Source organism: Nyctereutes procyonoides, unplaced genomic scaffold, assembly GCF_905146905.1.
Source record: "Nyctereutes procyonoides isolate TBG_1078 unplaced genomic scaffold, NYPRO_anot_genome, whole genome shotgun sequence".
Lineage (NCBI taxonomy): Eukaryota > Metazoa > Chordata > Mammalia > Carnivora > Canidae > Nyctereutes > Nyctereutes procyonoides.
This window is the reverse complement of record NW_026575033.1, coordinates 16,493,764-16,509,379: the sequence shown is the minus strand read 5'-3', so window position 1 is coordinate 16,509,379 and position 15,616 is coordinate 16,493,764. Positions and strand designations below refer to the sequence as shown.

The 15,616-nt window shown below is 37.1% G+C and overlaps 2 protein-coding genes across 13 annotated transcripts in view; one reads left to right on the top strand and one right to left on the bottom strand.

Annotated features, from left to right (window-relative positions):
- LOC129504519 (translation initiation factor IF-2-like) overlaps window positions 1-2,579 on the bottom strand; it is a 156,355-nt gene extending 153,776 nt beyond the window's left edge. The window contains exons 1-2 of the mRNA XM_055317236.1: window positions 2,461-2,579; window positions 1,669-2,429 (exon numbers count right to left, since the gene is read on the bottom strand). Coding sequence (XP_055173211.1) covers window positions 1,669-2,429; window positions 2,461-2,579 — 880 coding nt within the window. The remainder of the gene's footprint in view (window positions 1-1,668; window positions 2,430-2,460) is intronic.
- The window catches only part of SUPT20H (SPT20 homolog, SAGA complex component), a 39,887-nt gene continuing 26,388 nt past the window's right edge, over window positions 2,118-15,616 (top strand). For 3 of the 12 annotated variants that reach the window (XM_055317161.1, XM_055317165.1, XM_055317157.1), the window contains exons 1-7: window positions 2,119-2,302; window positions 4,302-4,399; window positions 7,599-7,634; window positions 8,292-8,350; window positions 8,618-8,684; window positions 11,493-11,622; window positions 12,847-12,950. In XM_055317161.1, coding sequence (XP_055173136.1) covers window positions 4,397-4,399; window positions 7,599-7,634; window positions 8,292-8,350; window positions 8,618-8,684; window positions 11,493-11,622; window positions 12,847-12,950 — 399 coding nt within the window. In that variant the 5' untranslated portion in view covers window positions 2,119-2,302; window positions 4,302-4,396. Of the gene's footprint in view, window positions 2,303-3,097; window positions 3,217-4,301; window positions 4,400-7,598; window positions 7,635-8,291; window positions 8,351-8,617; window positions 8,685-11,492; window positions 11,623-12,846; window positions 12,951-15,616 lie in introns of those variants that run through there. The other 9 variants (XM_055317162.1, XM_055317160.1, XM_055317168.1 and 6 more) reach the window with 7 other exon arrangements.

The following is a 15,616-nucleotide window of genomic DNA, read 5'->3' as shown; positions in this document are numbered from 1 at the left end:
GTTGCCAATGTTGTTCCACCCTTGAGGCTCAGGGTGCATGCTGTCTCTCTAAAGGATCACTATAAAACAAATGCTGAACACTTTTTTGTCTTTTAATCTTTTGTTGTAAAAGCAAAAATCCTTTTCAGATTTCTTTCAATTAATGAAAGCAGGTACTAATGTAGGTCTTTTATAAAAGCAAAGTGGCGTAACACAAACTTTGATACAGGACATATAGACCAATGGATTAGAATTAAGAGTCCAGAAACAAACCCATACGTGTATGGCAAATTGATTTTTGCTATGGACATCAAGACAATTCATTGGGAGTAAGAATAGTGTTTTCAACAAATGGTTCTGGGACAACATGCAAAAGAATGAAATGAATCCCTAATACACAACATATACAAAAACTAACTCAAAGTGAATCAATGACAAGCTCTCTCCATGACTCTAGTCCACCGTGTGGGACATTTATCAACCAGTTGTAGCAAGAAACCTAAGTCCATTTACAGAGAACTGTGTATCTGGATCCACTTGGATATCTGATCACCTTCCATATCTGATCAAACTCTTAGTCGCCACCCTTGGTGTCTGATCACCCTGATCTGCCTTCAGTCAGAATCCCATCAAGTCAGTTTAGCCAGAATGCCAGTTTAGCCAGATGTTAAGAAACTTCCATCCACTTACCCTCCACCTCTCTTCCTTGGCTATAAATCACTACTTGTTCATGCTGTGTACTTGGAATTGAGCCCAGTTCTATACAGAGGTCTCTTGCCTTCTTTTGCAATAGTTCCTAAAAAAAATCTGTTTTTACCACTTGAACTATGTCAGGCTCTGGTTGTCTTTTACAGTATATTACCCTTCCCCCAAATTAAAAACAGGCACTAAATACTTCCAAACAAATATTCACAGCAGCACAATAGTGCAATTGTGTAAATAACCCAAATGGCCAACAACGGACCAACGCATAAAACTGTGTGGTATACACAACACATAAAACTGTGGTATATACACAGAATGCAACAGAATATAGGGCATAAAACGAAATGAAGTACTGATACTTACCATAAGGTGGATAGACCTGGAAAACATTATGCTAAGTGTGAGAGAAGACAGACCAAAAAAGGCCACATATTCCATGTTTTATGAAATATCCGCATTGTGTAAAGTCACGAAAGCCTGAAAGTATTAGATGTCTACTAAGGCCTAAGAGTGGGAAAAATGGAGAGTAAATGCTTAATGATTAAAATGTTCTGGAATTAAGAGTTGGAATTTGCACATCTTGAATGTACTAAATGCTACTGAATTAGACTCTTAAAGTGTCTCATTTTATGTTCTGTGAATTTCACCTCAATAGGAATAAAGTTTACACCCAACCAACAACCAAAGTTGTTTAAAGGTGCAGAACGACAATCAGACATTGTAATATCGGCTAGTTATTCCCTTTCCGAATGGTTAGAACTCTTGAGTGAGGTTGCTTCTATTTGTTTTTTTGGGATTTGTTACACATTAAACCCACTGCCATGGGATACATACTACGAGGGGTTGAACGGCTTGGACTAGTAACTGAAGGAATAGCGGCGTTCCCTTTCCATTCGGATGGGCTGTGCAACAAACGCTCGTTCCAGGTTTCTTTCACTCTAGAAATTCAAAAGGGCACCTACCCACCAAATAGCCACATCCTACCTCGCATTCTACGGAGCTGGAGGCCCTGGCAGCGAAGGAGCCTGTGGGCGCCGCCCCCTTCGCGGCACGAGTCCCCAAGGGCTCTGAGGGGACCCGCCCCGGCGACGCCAGCCGCCGGCCCAGATTCCTCAGGGCCGCCCGGCCCCCTCAGCTCCACCTCTTCCGCCCTCAGGCCCCAACTCGCCCCGCCCAGCGCGCCCGTCGGAAGTGCAGGCGCGGAGCAGGCCTTCGGTTGAGCTGCGACACGCCCGCGAGGGGGCGTGGGGGCGAGCGTGCGGCTTGCTGCGCGGGGCCATTGGCCGCGCGTCGCGTCCCGGCCGAGCCAGCGGCGCGGTCCTGAGGCCCAGCGCGGCTGCGTCCCGCCCAGGTGGGCGGGGGGAGGAGGGGAGAGTGGCGTGCCCGCCGCGGACTGGTAGGCGCGCGAGATCTTGGCCGGGGTCAGAGGTGAGCGAGCGGCTTCCCGAGTGGCTTTTCGCGGCTTGCCGGAGCCGCCGCGCCGCGGGAGGAAGGTGTTCGCAGAGGCCGGGGGGCCGGGCTGGGCTGAGCCCTCGCGTCGCCTGGTAGTCGCCTCGGTTACCTCTCCCAGTGTTTTGAAGCTACCCTTTTCGTTGTAATTTTGACTTGTGGATTCCAGGTACAGGCATTTCCGAAAATTCCCAAGAATTTCGCTTAGCGCTTCTTTGGCGGAGGGTTTCTTGGTATCCGTATTGTGAAAAGGCTGTTGGCCCGGTCGTTTCGTTGTGGCGTTACGTTGGTAAAGCCTAAGTTGAGTAAAAGAACAAAAACAAAAACTTGTGAACAGTTGAAGAGTCAGGTCGGTCAGGAAAAGCAGTGGATTCGGTTGCGAGTTCTGCGGTCGGATTAGTTGCTGGTCCTCGCCGTGGTTCCCGGGCAGCTATCCTGGGAGCCATCTCTTGGAACCGTCGCCTCAGTAGGGGCTGCGTTTTCCTGAGCACCGTACGTTAAAGGCCCTGGCAAGAAAATAGACCGTGATTAGCAAGATTTTCGGAGTTAGATTGAGGACAGTGTGTGAAGGTTGAGAAGCATGGTAGCAAGGTAGATCAAAATTAAGAAAAAGAAAAGACGTACATTAGTCTAGGCAAAATCGGGTCTTTATTTGCTTTGCTTTTTAAAATCTAAAAACGAGTGCTGGTTTGATGGCCTGGAGGTCGTAAGTTTCAGTACAAAGAACCTAAGATTAGAAATTGAGAGAGGTCTGAATTCCAGTCTGTTGTGTGATCTTGGGAAAGCCCTTCATTTTGAGTGCCTCAGTTTGTAAAATGGAGACGGTAATTACAGTGTTTTCACTCCTATGTAAAGTCATAAAGTTTGGTTTGTAAGTTGTATACGTAGTTAATGGTTTTTGTATGTAATATTTAAAGTTGCTAAGCCTTCCTTCCTCTTTCTGTCTCCCCCAAATTAGTGACAGATTTAATTTTAAAGTCATGACATTTTGCCTCTTACCTGGTTTACCTTCATCTTTAGATTCAGTGATCAGGAATTTTCACCTTAACTTAAACTCCTAATAAATCCACAAACTGTTGAAAGGTAGGATTAATGTCTTACTCACTTTTTAAATTATTATTCCTGGAACTTGTATGGTGCCTGTCATTTTTTGTTTGTCTCTTAAACCCAAACTGGCAAAACCTAAGCTTTGGGGGGCCCCTAAAAAGCCAAAACAATTTCACATGGAAAATACTGTTTTCTGTCCCTTGAGGAAGTGCTTTTTATAGCTCAGTTGTGGAGACATACAAGTTAGAGGGAGTTAGCCTTTGAATCCCCTGGAGGAGATTCAAAAAATGCTGATCCCTAAGCCCTACTCCAGACCAGTTGATCAGAAAATAGGGCATGAGTGTGCCACTTTTTTTTTTTTAATATTTTTAAAGATTTTATTTATTCATGAGAGACACAGAGAGAAAGAGAGGCAGAGACACAGGCGGAAGGGAGAAGCAGACTCCATGCAGGTAACCCAACGTGGCACTCGATCCCGGGTCTCCAGGATCACACCCCGGGCTGACAGCGGCGCTAAACCACTAAGCCACCGGGGCTACCTGAGTGTGCCACTTTTTAAAGCTCCTCAGGTTATTCTGTTGTGCTGCCAGGGTGAGAACCCATGTGTTAGAGGAATGAGATTGTTCAGTGTATCCAGTTTGCTTGAGGAGGGCAAGTGCTGGAGGGGCTGGAACTGTATCTGCAAAATGGAGCTTGGGATGTTTGGGGGAATATCTTGAAAGGATTTTTATCTGCAGGTATGATAAAATGCATGATTTGTAAAGTGAACTGTATAGTGATGAAGGTTAGTGGATAGATTATTACAATAATCCAAGAGGCACAATGAGAACAGCAACAGTGGTGAAGGAGAGAAATTTGAAAGCATTTATTCTTTTCTGTCCTGGATGTTAAATATTTTGAAGAAAACGAGTAATGCAAACTTTATTTTACTCTATCTAGTTAAAGCTGTACTTTTCAACAATTGGAAAGATTGTGATAGGTGATTTTTATTGTTGCTGATTATTTAAAAAAGCGTTCATAAATTTCTATTTCTCAGGTCATTTTCCTTAATAATGAAATAATCTGATTTTTCTTAATAGGTTTATGTTAATGTGGGGGTTTTATTGTTTTTGCTTTTTTAGCACCATAAAGATTTATATTAAAGACATGGTTTTCACCCCTCTTCATCAACGCACATAAGTTTTCTCTTCTTTCTGGACCCCTATTTTATACCACAATGGTAAGCTATAGCTCATTATGTTCTTATTTGTGTTTTAGAGTGTTCTCTTCCTTTATCTCTATAAAAATAGCGGTGTTACATGTACAGAAATAGTCATGTATGCCCAAGTGAACCCTCCCTGGGAAATTACCTAGCAATCACCTACAAAATCTTCTCTAGAAAATAAGGGGCTCATCTCTCAATTCAGTGTTATAATTATGTCTGACTCAAAAAATATAATTTATCTGTCCTTATGTTTGTGAAGCATTAAAAAAATACTTCAGTCTGCCATAGTCAAATCACTGGCAAGGAGGATGGGTATAAATACAAATGACTTGGGGGGGGAGGGGTTGTACAGGTTTCTCATATTTTAAAGTTCCTCATAATTTAGATTTTTTTTTTTTTTGGTCTAAAAACAAATGTAACCTGCTTACTACAAATAACATTTTAAGCAGCATCAGTGTTAGCTCCTCCCCCCTTTATAAAATTTCATTTATTTATTCATGAGAGAGGCAGAGGGAGAAGCAGGCTGTCCGTGGGGAGCACAGTGAGGAACTCAATCCCCAGACCCTGGCATCACTCCCTGAGCCGAAGGTAGACCTGAGCCAAAGGTAGATGCTCAACCACTGAGCCACCCAGGCATCCCCAGTGTTTGCCTTCTAATCGCACATTTTTGTTCACTGACTTAGAATCATTAAACATACTTGGGGCAAGGCATTTTCTTTTTGCCATTAAAAATTTTAAAGACAAAAGGGGAAAAATCACTTTATTGTGTTTGAAAGAAACAGTAATAAACACTGACCACAGTGTTGAATAAACCTTTGAAAACATTTATATACTCTTCTGATCTTGTGTTTCCACCACTGCCCTGTTAAAGAAAATTAGAACTGTTGCAACGAGGTGCTGACTTCCACTTAGATTTAGATTTTTCATTCATATTAGCTATTACTTCCCTCTTAAGTGTTAGAAGGAGATAATGAATAAATGATGTTTACAAATATAAGCAGTTATATCTCACTAGAGCTTTTGAAGTTTTGATTTCACAAGATGAGTTTGCTTGAGAAGATTAACAATAGCCACTTGCCCTAGAGTATATATTTGTGTTTATTCTCATTTTTTTTATATAAACTTACTTTAAGATTTTATGACGAAAACAATTAAAAGAACCTTATATATTTGTTGAGAGGGAATATCAAGGGTTATGGTTTTGTGGTGGAAAATGGTTTACATTCAAGAATCTCATCTTGAAACCTGGGAACCAATTTCACTAGGAATTTGCTGCTTACAAGATTTTTTTCATAAAAAAATGATACAAATTTATTTTAACTGAACTTTTTGAAATGGCATATTTCAGACTTTTTTCACTTTTTCATTTTAGATGTTTAGTAATGTAAGTATTCTTTTTTTTTTTTTTAATTGCAGTCTAAAAAGACCAGCTATTTTGTAATCACATGAATTCTCCATTCCTAGGACTAGGATAGCAGGGCCACTTAAACCTTTACATGATTTCCAAAGGTTGGCAGTATTTATTTTTCCTTTTGCTTTATTGGGATTTTGGTGGATGCTAGTTTTTATCCCATGGAATTTAGTAGGTTGAATTACTAGAGTCTACAAAATAAAACAAAAATTTAGGCCCTTGTTAATAAAAAATGAAAAGTTCTCTGCCTCTCATGGAATTAATTATAAAGAAGATGTGGTGTATTACTCACATGAGTGGAATATTACTCAGCTATCAGAAGAGATGAATACCCACCATTTGCTTTGACATGGATGGAACTGGAGGGTATTATGCTGAGTGAAATAAGTCAATTGGAGAAGGATAATCATCATGTGGTTTCACTAATACTTGGAATATAAGAAATAGTGAAAGAGATTATAAGGGAAAGGAGGGTAACTAAGTGGGAAAAATTAGAGACCAACCATGAGAGTCTCCTAACTAGGAAACAAGGATGTGGAAGGGGAGGTAGGTGGGGGGATGGGGTAACTGGGTGATTGGCACTAAGAAGGGCACTTGATGGCATGAGCACTGGGTGTTATTACTGTATGTTGGCAAATTGAATTTAAATAAGAAAGAAAATGAATTAAAGAGAAGTATCCGGCACTTGGATGGCTCAGTCAGTTAAGCATCTGCCTTCTACTCAGGTCATGATCTCAGGTGGGGTCCTGAGATATAGCCCCCCTACCTGCTTCTCCCCCTCCCTCTGACCCCCCCACTTGGGCTTGGTCTGCCTCTCTAATGCTCTCTCACTCTTTCTCAAATATATAAATAATTTTTTTAAAAAGACTATCGTTGTTAAATACTGTAATCCTGTATGGTACCCAAACCACTTCTTCTAGAGATATCATTGGTGTTAAATTTGCTTATTTAAAACTAGTACTTTTTATTCTTAGATGTCATTACAAAACAAAGTTTTATAAATGAAGGGAGAACTTCCCTTCTTTCTCTAGCCTTGACAAAAGAGTCTCAAAGAAATGGACGAAGGGTGGGAATCTTTAAGTTCTCAAACCCTACATGCAGGAATAAAACTATTATTTCATTTTAGATGCATTTTCTTTTACATTTTAATGTTACTGAGTCTATGATCAAGGGCATCTTACAATTATAATTGGCTGCATTTTTTTCTTAATATTACTTAGGATACTGATGCATACTTACAGTTGATGATATCTTAAGTCATTGAAACATGGTAATGATAGCTATCATTTTATTGCATTTCTGTTGGGCACTGATTCTCTGCATTAAGGAATTAGGAATTTCTAAATTGGTGTTAGATACCAGTATGTCAGCACCCTCAATTTTCAGCATTCCTAGTGGATTAGGAGACTTTATCTTTGGTTCACTTTAATTGCATACTTGATGGCCATATATTTTCCTGAATGGTGCTCTTAATATTGAAGAACTTGAAGTTTATAAAGTGGTAGTAGTTCCTATCTACAACCTTTGGTTCTGTATCAGCCATAAGCACTAGCCAGAAAAAAAACCTTTTAGCATTACTTGTATAATTTATTGTCATGATTAGGTGCCCGAGAATGACATGTTTTTTCTTTGTAATATATCTTGAACATACAGTGGGGTGGGTTGAGGATATCAAATAAAGGAAAATATGTTAGATGTGTTTTAGAAAATAAAACCTATTTAAACATTTAATTTAAAATGTTACATGTATATTAAATTACTTTTTGTAAGAATAATATGAGATAAACTGTTTACTTTTTACAGCAACAAGCTTTAGAACTAGCTTTGGATCGTGCTGAGGTGAGATATGATTAAGTTACATATTAAAGTAGTGTTGTCTATGTCTTAATTAACAAAAGTATTCTAAGAGATTTTTCTTTGTGGTTGTCAAAGGAGTACATTAACAGAATTTTAGGGTAAGTATGCATATAATTTAGTTATAAATATATAGAAATACTTTGTGATGATGTTTGGGTCATCTGTTATTTGGAATTCTTGGATAATGTGGAATAAAAATTATTGAACAAAGACATAGAATTTTTAAAATTGTTTTCCTGTTTTGATAAGTTTTCTAATTGTTCAATTAAAGGGAAAGATAGTTCAAGAATATGGAGAGTTCTTGCAGTTAGATATGCTAGGCATATTCTAAACAACCATAAAACATTTTGAGAATAATTCTGACCTGTGAAATCACAGTTCTGAAACTGTATGATTTTGCTTGTAACACAGTGAAATACTGTGCTAAATTTTAGTGCAGTTTAAATTTCACTTGTTCATAACATATATCTAGAAATTAAGTAATTTTTCCCACAAGGTATAATTTAATGTGAATCAGAGACTTGAGTGACTGATTTTCTTAGTCTTAACACGTTTTAAGTATACTTAAAATATAGTTGTTTATGCACTAAGCAAAAGGCAAACTGTTTTCATAAACTTTTTTCTTTTTTTTTTTTTTAGTATGTCATTGAAAGTGCCCGACAGAGACCTCCTAAAAGGAAATACCTGTCTAGTGGAAGGTATAAATACTTGATTGATATCTTAGATTATTGAAAGTATGATGATAGCTACCATTTATTGCATTCCCTCTGGGCACTGTGCTAGAAATGTTATAGGTACTTTTATATGTATTAGAAATTTCTAATTGATATTAGCTACTGTATCCAATCCAACTTCACTCCCAATTTGGGGGATTTTGGGGGGGGGGGATTAGAGAAAAATCCAAATTAACATTTCATTTTGTGATAATTATAATAATCACATTATTTTGTTTCATTAAATTTTAGAAAATCTGTATTTCAAAAACTTTATGACTTATATATTGAAGAATGTGAAAAAGAGCCTGAGGTTAAGGTAAGTATAAATGTTTTATGTTATCGTTTTTGAACTGTAAAGGAAGATGGACATTTGAAGCAGATCATGATCTATACTTTTGTGAGTAGACTAACAGCTTTTCTAGCTACACGGTAGCCTATTCTGCAGCTGACCCACAGCCTTGGCTAATCTGGCACCAAGTGTGGATTATCTACTTGGGTAAAAGAGATGAATAGTGCTTGCTGAATAATGGAAAATATTTCCTTGAGAAGCCCAAAGAAGCAAAGCTACCCTGTATATTATCTTTTGCTCTGCCCACCCCCAAGTGATTTGTAGACTGAAGACAGGAGGAAAAAAGTAGCCTTTTTCCTCATGATGATTTGTACTGGAAAGTTAAAGCTATTACAAGGATGTGTAGGAAATTCAGGTGTGATAATAGAAGATGAATTTGGTCACAAAAATTAATTCTGGGCCAGGTTAACTTAACTCATTTTTATTTAGTATAAAAGTATGAGCAATATAATGTAACAAATTGATTTCTTGATATCTTTTGAGTTCTTGAGTAATAAGAGCCTTAAAAGACTCTATGACTTCTCTAAATATGAATACCATTTGGGGCTTGGGTGGCTCAGTCAGATAAGCATCCAACTCTTGATTTTTGCTCAGGTCATGATCTTGGTCCTGAGATCAAGCCCCCATGTTAGGCTCCATGCTGAGTGTGGAGGCTGCTTAAGATTCCCTCGGAGAATCTGCCCCTTGTGCACTCTCTCTTTAAAAAAAAAAAAATATATATATATATATATATATGTGTGTGTGTGTGTGTAGTATATATATATATATATATAGTATATGTATACACTATTTTACATTTTTACTAGTATATATATATATATATATATACAAACACTATTTTAGTTTTAGACAGAAAATCAGTGGAATGCCAGTAATATCTAGCTTTTAAAATCTTAACATAGGGAAAGATGATAGATAATTATTGATTAAACCTTATGATATGTTTCTTACAAGTTTTGTTGAGGTATATTTGATATACAATAAATTGCATGTGTTTAAAGTTTGTATTTTCTAAGTTTTGACATAGTCACCGTGAAACTGTCACCACAATCGATATAACAAACATATCTGTCATCTTAGGGACACAACTAAGACAGGATACATAAAGATTCTAAATTGAGATTGGCAACCATTATCTATCTGCCAGCTGAATCTAGCCCACTGCATGTTTTTGTAAATTTTTTTTAATGATATTTTTTTTATTCATGAGAGACAGAGAAAGAAAGTCAGAGACATAGGCAGAGGGAGAAGCAGGCTTCCTGCAGGGAGCCACTGTGGGATTCAATCCCCATACCTAGGATCACGCCCTTAGCCGAAGGTAGACACTCAACTACTGAGCCCCCCAGGCGTCCCTGTTTTTGTAAATTTTTATTGGAATCCAGCCACAACCATTCATTTATGTCTTGTCTGTCGCTGATTTCCAGGTACAAAAGCAGAGTTACATATTTGCAACACAGACCTGATAGCCCACAGGCCTAAAACTGTCTAGCCCTTTAACAAGAAATTTTCTGACCTGTTATTTTACTCACCCCAGAAGTAAGTGGGGAGAGATACTCAGTGCTGTCAGAATTGATCTGACTGTTCTGTCTTATGTCAAATTAGGTTTTCTCTACACTTGAAAATACTTAAAAATTTTAGTCTCTCTCTGTTAATCTTTTTTTTTTTTTTTTAAGATTTATTTATTTATTTGAGAGAGAGCATGTAGTGGGGAGGGGTAAAAGGAGAGGGGAAGAGAATCTCAAGCAGACTTCTCACTGAGCACAGAGCCCGATTTGAGGCTTGAGCTTATGAAGCTGAGATTGTGACCTTAGCCAAAACCAAGAGTCAGACACTTAACCAACTCTACCATCCAGGCACCCTTCTACTAATTTTTTTTTTAAATAAATTGTTAATTTGCTAATCATTTTTTTTTAATTTTCAAAATGCTGGGGAGGTTTTATTCCATGGTTACAATAAATCAATTTATCATTTATTTCTGCATGTGACTGTATATATACATGTTTAATATAAAATACTCAGGTGTATTTTTGAGATCCTGCAAAAATACTCATTGACTCAATTTTTTTATAAGTAAAATTTGATGAAATGAATTTTAACAGCTATACATGTGAGGTTCATTTTAAAATGTGTGTTTCTAAAATAATGGACTTTTAGGTATGTGTACTGTATTTCCTGATGATTTTCTTAACAAAATAGTTTGTAAAGAGCTATTATATTGAATTTATAGAAAATCACTTAAATTCCTTATTTCCCCTTACCAGCTAGGTATCTTTGAGCCTAGCATTACAACTAACTAGAGCTGTTGAATTTTATGATCTATTTTATGCCAGAAAATATTTTAAAAAGTACAATAACAGTACAACTTAAGATAATACCACAAGTTCTTTATGTGTAGATTTATACTTTACAGTAAGTATATGGCATCTGTGCTTTATATATTTGCGCTTAATGGTTTTATATTTTACTCATTTAAATATTTTTGTTATATTCTGCTTATGTATGCAAAGATACGTATTTTATATATTTTTTTATTTTTTTATAGATTGCTTTTTGTGGTATGAATTAATTTGTAGAAAACATAGTAATTAGATCAAAATTGACTTTACTTAGGCATCCTGTATTTGATGGCTGTCATGTTTGTGAATCTTCCCCATATATTCAGGATAATATGTGGAAGGAGCACAAAAGATTAATTCAGATCTGATTTTGTTAGACCATAGCATTTTTGTTAAGGTTATGCTGGATTATTTTCATGAGCTCTGCCTCTTTTTAAAGCAGAAATTAAGAAGAAATGTGAATTTATTAGAGAAGCTTGTTATGCAAGAGACATTATCCTGTTTAGTGGTCAACCTATACCCAGGAAATGAGGGATATTCTCTGATGCTCAGGGGGAAAAATGGATCAGGTAAGAACCTGCAGAGAGCTGTAGCCACAAAAAATCCATCTGCAAGGCAGGATGTGCTATCTTTTAGAAGTAGTTTTTCAACCTACTAGGTGGTCTGTCCCTCAGATCAGTGATGATAAAAGAAGATGTGAGCCCAAATTTTCCTTTTTACAACATGTCTTGTTAGAAAATATCTGTAAAATGATTACCTTCATGAATGTGCAGTTGAATTACAACTGCGGTAGGTCTTGGAAGTTAAATTATAAAAGACCTAACATTTAAATAACTGTCACAATTTTCTTTCTATTACTATTTACATTTTAAGGTAGCATACGGTGTTTTATGTTTTTCTTCTGTATTTTGAGTAGACTCTGAGTCTGAAATTAAGCAGACTCACTGCCTTTTGAATAATTTTCTTACTTGGTAAGATTTATTTCTATTAATGTAAACTTGAAAACGGAGTTTTGAAATATAAGTATTTTTAGATTCTATCAAAGAGACCTCTAGAAATTTGATAAATAAATAAAAATTAAAAAAAAAATGAAAAAAAAAAATGGGATCCCTGGGTGGCACAGCGGTTTGGCACCTGCCTTTGGCCCAGGGCGCGATCCTGGAGACCCAGGATCGAATCCCACGTCGGGCTCCCGGTGCATGGAGCCTGCTTCTCCCTCTGCCTGTGTCTCTGCCTCTCTCTCTCTCTCTGTGTGTGTGTGACTATCATAAATAAATAAAAATTAAAAAAAATTTTTTTAGAAATTTGATATGGTGATGATATGGGTTCTATAAGGCAGTCATCCAGTTAAGGATTTTTTTGTGTTGTTGATAATTATAAAATGTAACAGAGAATTTTGTTCTGTAAGTGACCATTTTTCAGATGAGGTAGCAAATTATCGTACTGATTTTTAGATTAGATTTGTAGTCTTCAAGGGACTTTCAGTTACCAGGGTTGGAATTTTATCATATTCTGATTATTGTACTGCTGGCTGTGGTTTGCATTTTGTTATTACACCAGATTCTTTTCCATGGTGTGTTGGGGGATTTTCTCCTTTCTGGCCTAAAATTGTATACAGTTGGTAAAGCCTTTTAGCAGTACATGAAGTGATTCATTTATAAGGCTCAAATAAAGGATTTTAGAAAAATTTTGGAGATTTATTCTCATTTTTTATGGAACTTCATTTAAATTATGTATGTAAGGTTTGCAGTGAGCCTGATCATTTTTCAGAAACTTTATGTTTTAATATTAAGATTCTGAGACCATTCGACTGCCTTATGAAGAAGGGGAATTGCTTGAATACTTGGATGCAGAAGAATTACCTCCTATTTTGGTTGATCTCCTAGAAAAATCTCAGGTACAAAATCTTTTTCTTTAAAATGTCATTTTCTTTAAAATGTCATTAGAGGGTTACCTGGGTGACTCAGTCAGTTAAACATCTGTCTTTGGCTGAGGTCATGATCCCAGGGTCCTGGAATCAACCCTGTGTCAGGCTCCCTGCTTAGCTGCTTTCCCAGCTTGTGCTCTTTCTCTCTCTCGGATAAATAAAATCTTGAATAAATGTATAATGTCATTAAATTTGTCAACTCTATGGTCTTTGTTATAAGTGATAATTATGTTCTCAATGGTGATTAGAACATGAAATGAGACATTATATATATAGTTAAATGGTAACCCATTTTACCGTGGGATACTCATCATTTAGGCTGTACTGAAATGTGTAGATTTAGTTGATTCTTCTAAAATTGCTTTAACAGCTCATTTGTCACACATATCCCTATACCTGCAATCAAGATTATGGGAGAAACTACTTCTTGGCTTTACTTCAGCAGTACGAGGTACTTAGGAAAAAGAAGCCATCTGATGGAATTTTCAATTTTCTCCTAGCCCTAGTCAACTAGCATCCACAGCTGTGTTGATACTATCTGCCTGCTTTTCTGTTAAAATGAAGTCTGCTGTTCCTAAGAAATTCTCTCTACTTGTATTCTGGATTCTCTTCCTTCTCAAGAATTTGCATCTATGACCCCTCTCTCTTCTAGCATCTGTTTACCCCCTTTTTACTAGATAAAGAATACAAGTGTGTTGTACTATATCTCAACTTAATCCTCTCTTGACCCCATGTCCTTTTGCAGTTGCTGTTATATAATTCTGCTTTTCTTGACAATAGAGTTACTCACAAAGTTGTCTGTTATCATTCTATTTTATCTCATCCCGTTCTTTTCACTACCTACCTCTTTCAGCATTTATAACATCACCATTCTACAGAGGTGGCTTTGTCAAGGTCACCAGTAATGTCCATGGCACAAAGTCAATTGGTCACTTTTCTCTTCTCATTTTAATTGGTCTCAACAAAATTCAGTGCAAATGACTGCTTCCTCCTTGAAACATTCTTTTGGCTTCTGAGACCTCACATTCTGGTTTTCCTCTTCCCTCTATTCCTTCCATCTTTACTGTCATCTCTATTCCACTCATAAATGTGTGAGGTTTTCAGGGTTCAATCCTACCCCCCCCCCCCCCATTTTTTAGTAACACTCTGTCCCTGGAGGATGTCAATCAGTGTCATGGGTTTTAAAATGACATTTAATTTGTTGCTTATATCTCTCTGCATGACTGTTCGTTCCGTCAAGGTCCAAACTTCTATTTACTGGGGTATGTAATAGATTCCTCAAACTTACCATGACAAGAATAAAGCTTTTTATTTTTTACCTCCCATACCAGTTTCAATCCCTGTAATCTCTATCTTGCTTTCACCTTTCACGTTCAGTCCATCAGCAAATGTCAGCTGTACCTTCAAAATATTTATGGTCATCACCTGTTGTAGTTACCTTGCTGAACTTTTTGCTTTCACTCTGGAACCCCAGAAATCAATTCTCCATGGAGAGTTACATAAGCTTACAAAACAAAAATTGGAAAAAAACAAAAACAAAAAAAGGTTCCTAGCTTAAAATTGTCTAATGTCTTCTCACTGTACAAAACCCCTGCCTTTTCCTCTTCATCTCCTGATTCTTATCTTTACTCACTACACTGCAGACATCTATGATTCTTTACATATTAAAACACACCAAGTTTATTCCTACCTTAAGACTTTATCTGCTGTTCTTTCTGTTTGGATGATCTGTGCCGATTTCTGCCCCTTTGTTATGATTCAGGCCTCAGCCAGAAAGTCACTCCCTCAAAGAGGTTTTTATTTGATCACACAATCTAAGTTAGCTCCTCTCTATTTTATTTCCTTTCTAGCATTCATCATCATCTAAGATTATCTTGTTTATTTCTGTACATGTTTATTGCCTGTCTTCCCATATTAAGAGTAAATGTCATCCCACCACCACCATCTCTGTATCTGTGAAGCTTCTTGGATTGTGCCTGGCATATAGTTCACATTGTCGTTTTCAATACTTGTTTAAAAGAATGAGTATAATAACAACTCCTAGCATAGAAAGTCACAGTTCCCAGTAAAAGTTCTGAAAGAGTGAAAAAACCTAATACTATAAGTGCCTATAGCAGGTTGTATTTAACAAGACTTAAGTGATAAATGTTCTTACCTTTGGCCTGGAAAATGGTATGTTTAGCTGAAAATTATTATTTATATTTTTAGTTAGCTTCTTTTGTTAGTAAAGACAGTCATATTTCTGAAGATCAGAAGCCGAAACTCTGGCAGATCTGATTGACAGTGTATAACAAAGACAAACTATAATAATGACAGAGTTAGCAAATTATAACAGTGGGCCAGTGAACATCAAGAACAGCATTTCCAGTGATTTGTAACATTAATAGAATATAAATGCCAAAACTCAATCTATAACTAGAAGCCATTAAATGATTTTAAACTGCTTCTTGAGTCATAGTGATGACCATAAAATAATTCCTTGGAAAAGTTTATATAGTGGTAAATCCACCAGTAAGGAAGTCCACTTAAGATTATGTGAGTGGGGGATCCCTGGGTGGCGCAGCGGTTTGGCGCCTGCCTTTGGCCCAGGGCGCGATCCTGGAGACCCGGGATCAAATCCCACATCGGGTTCCCGG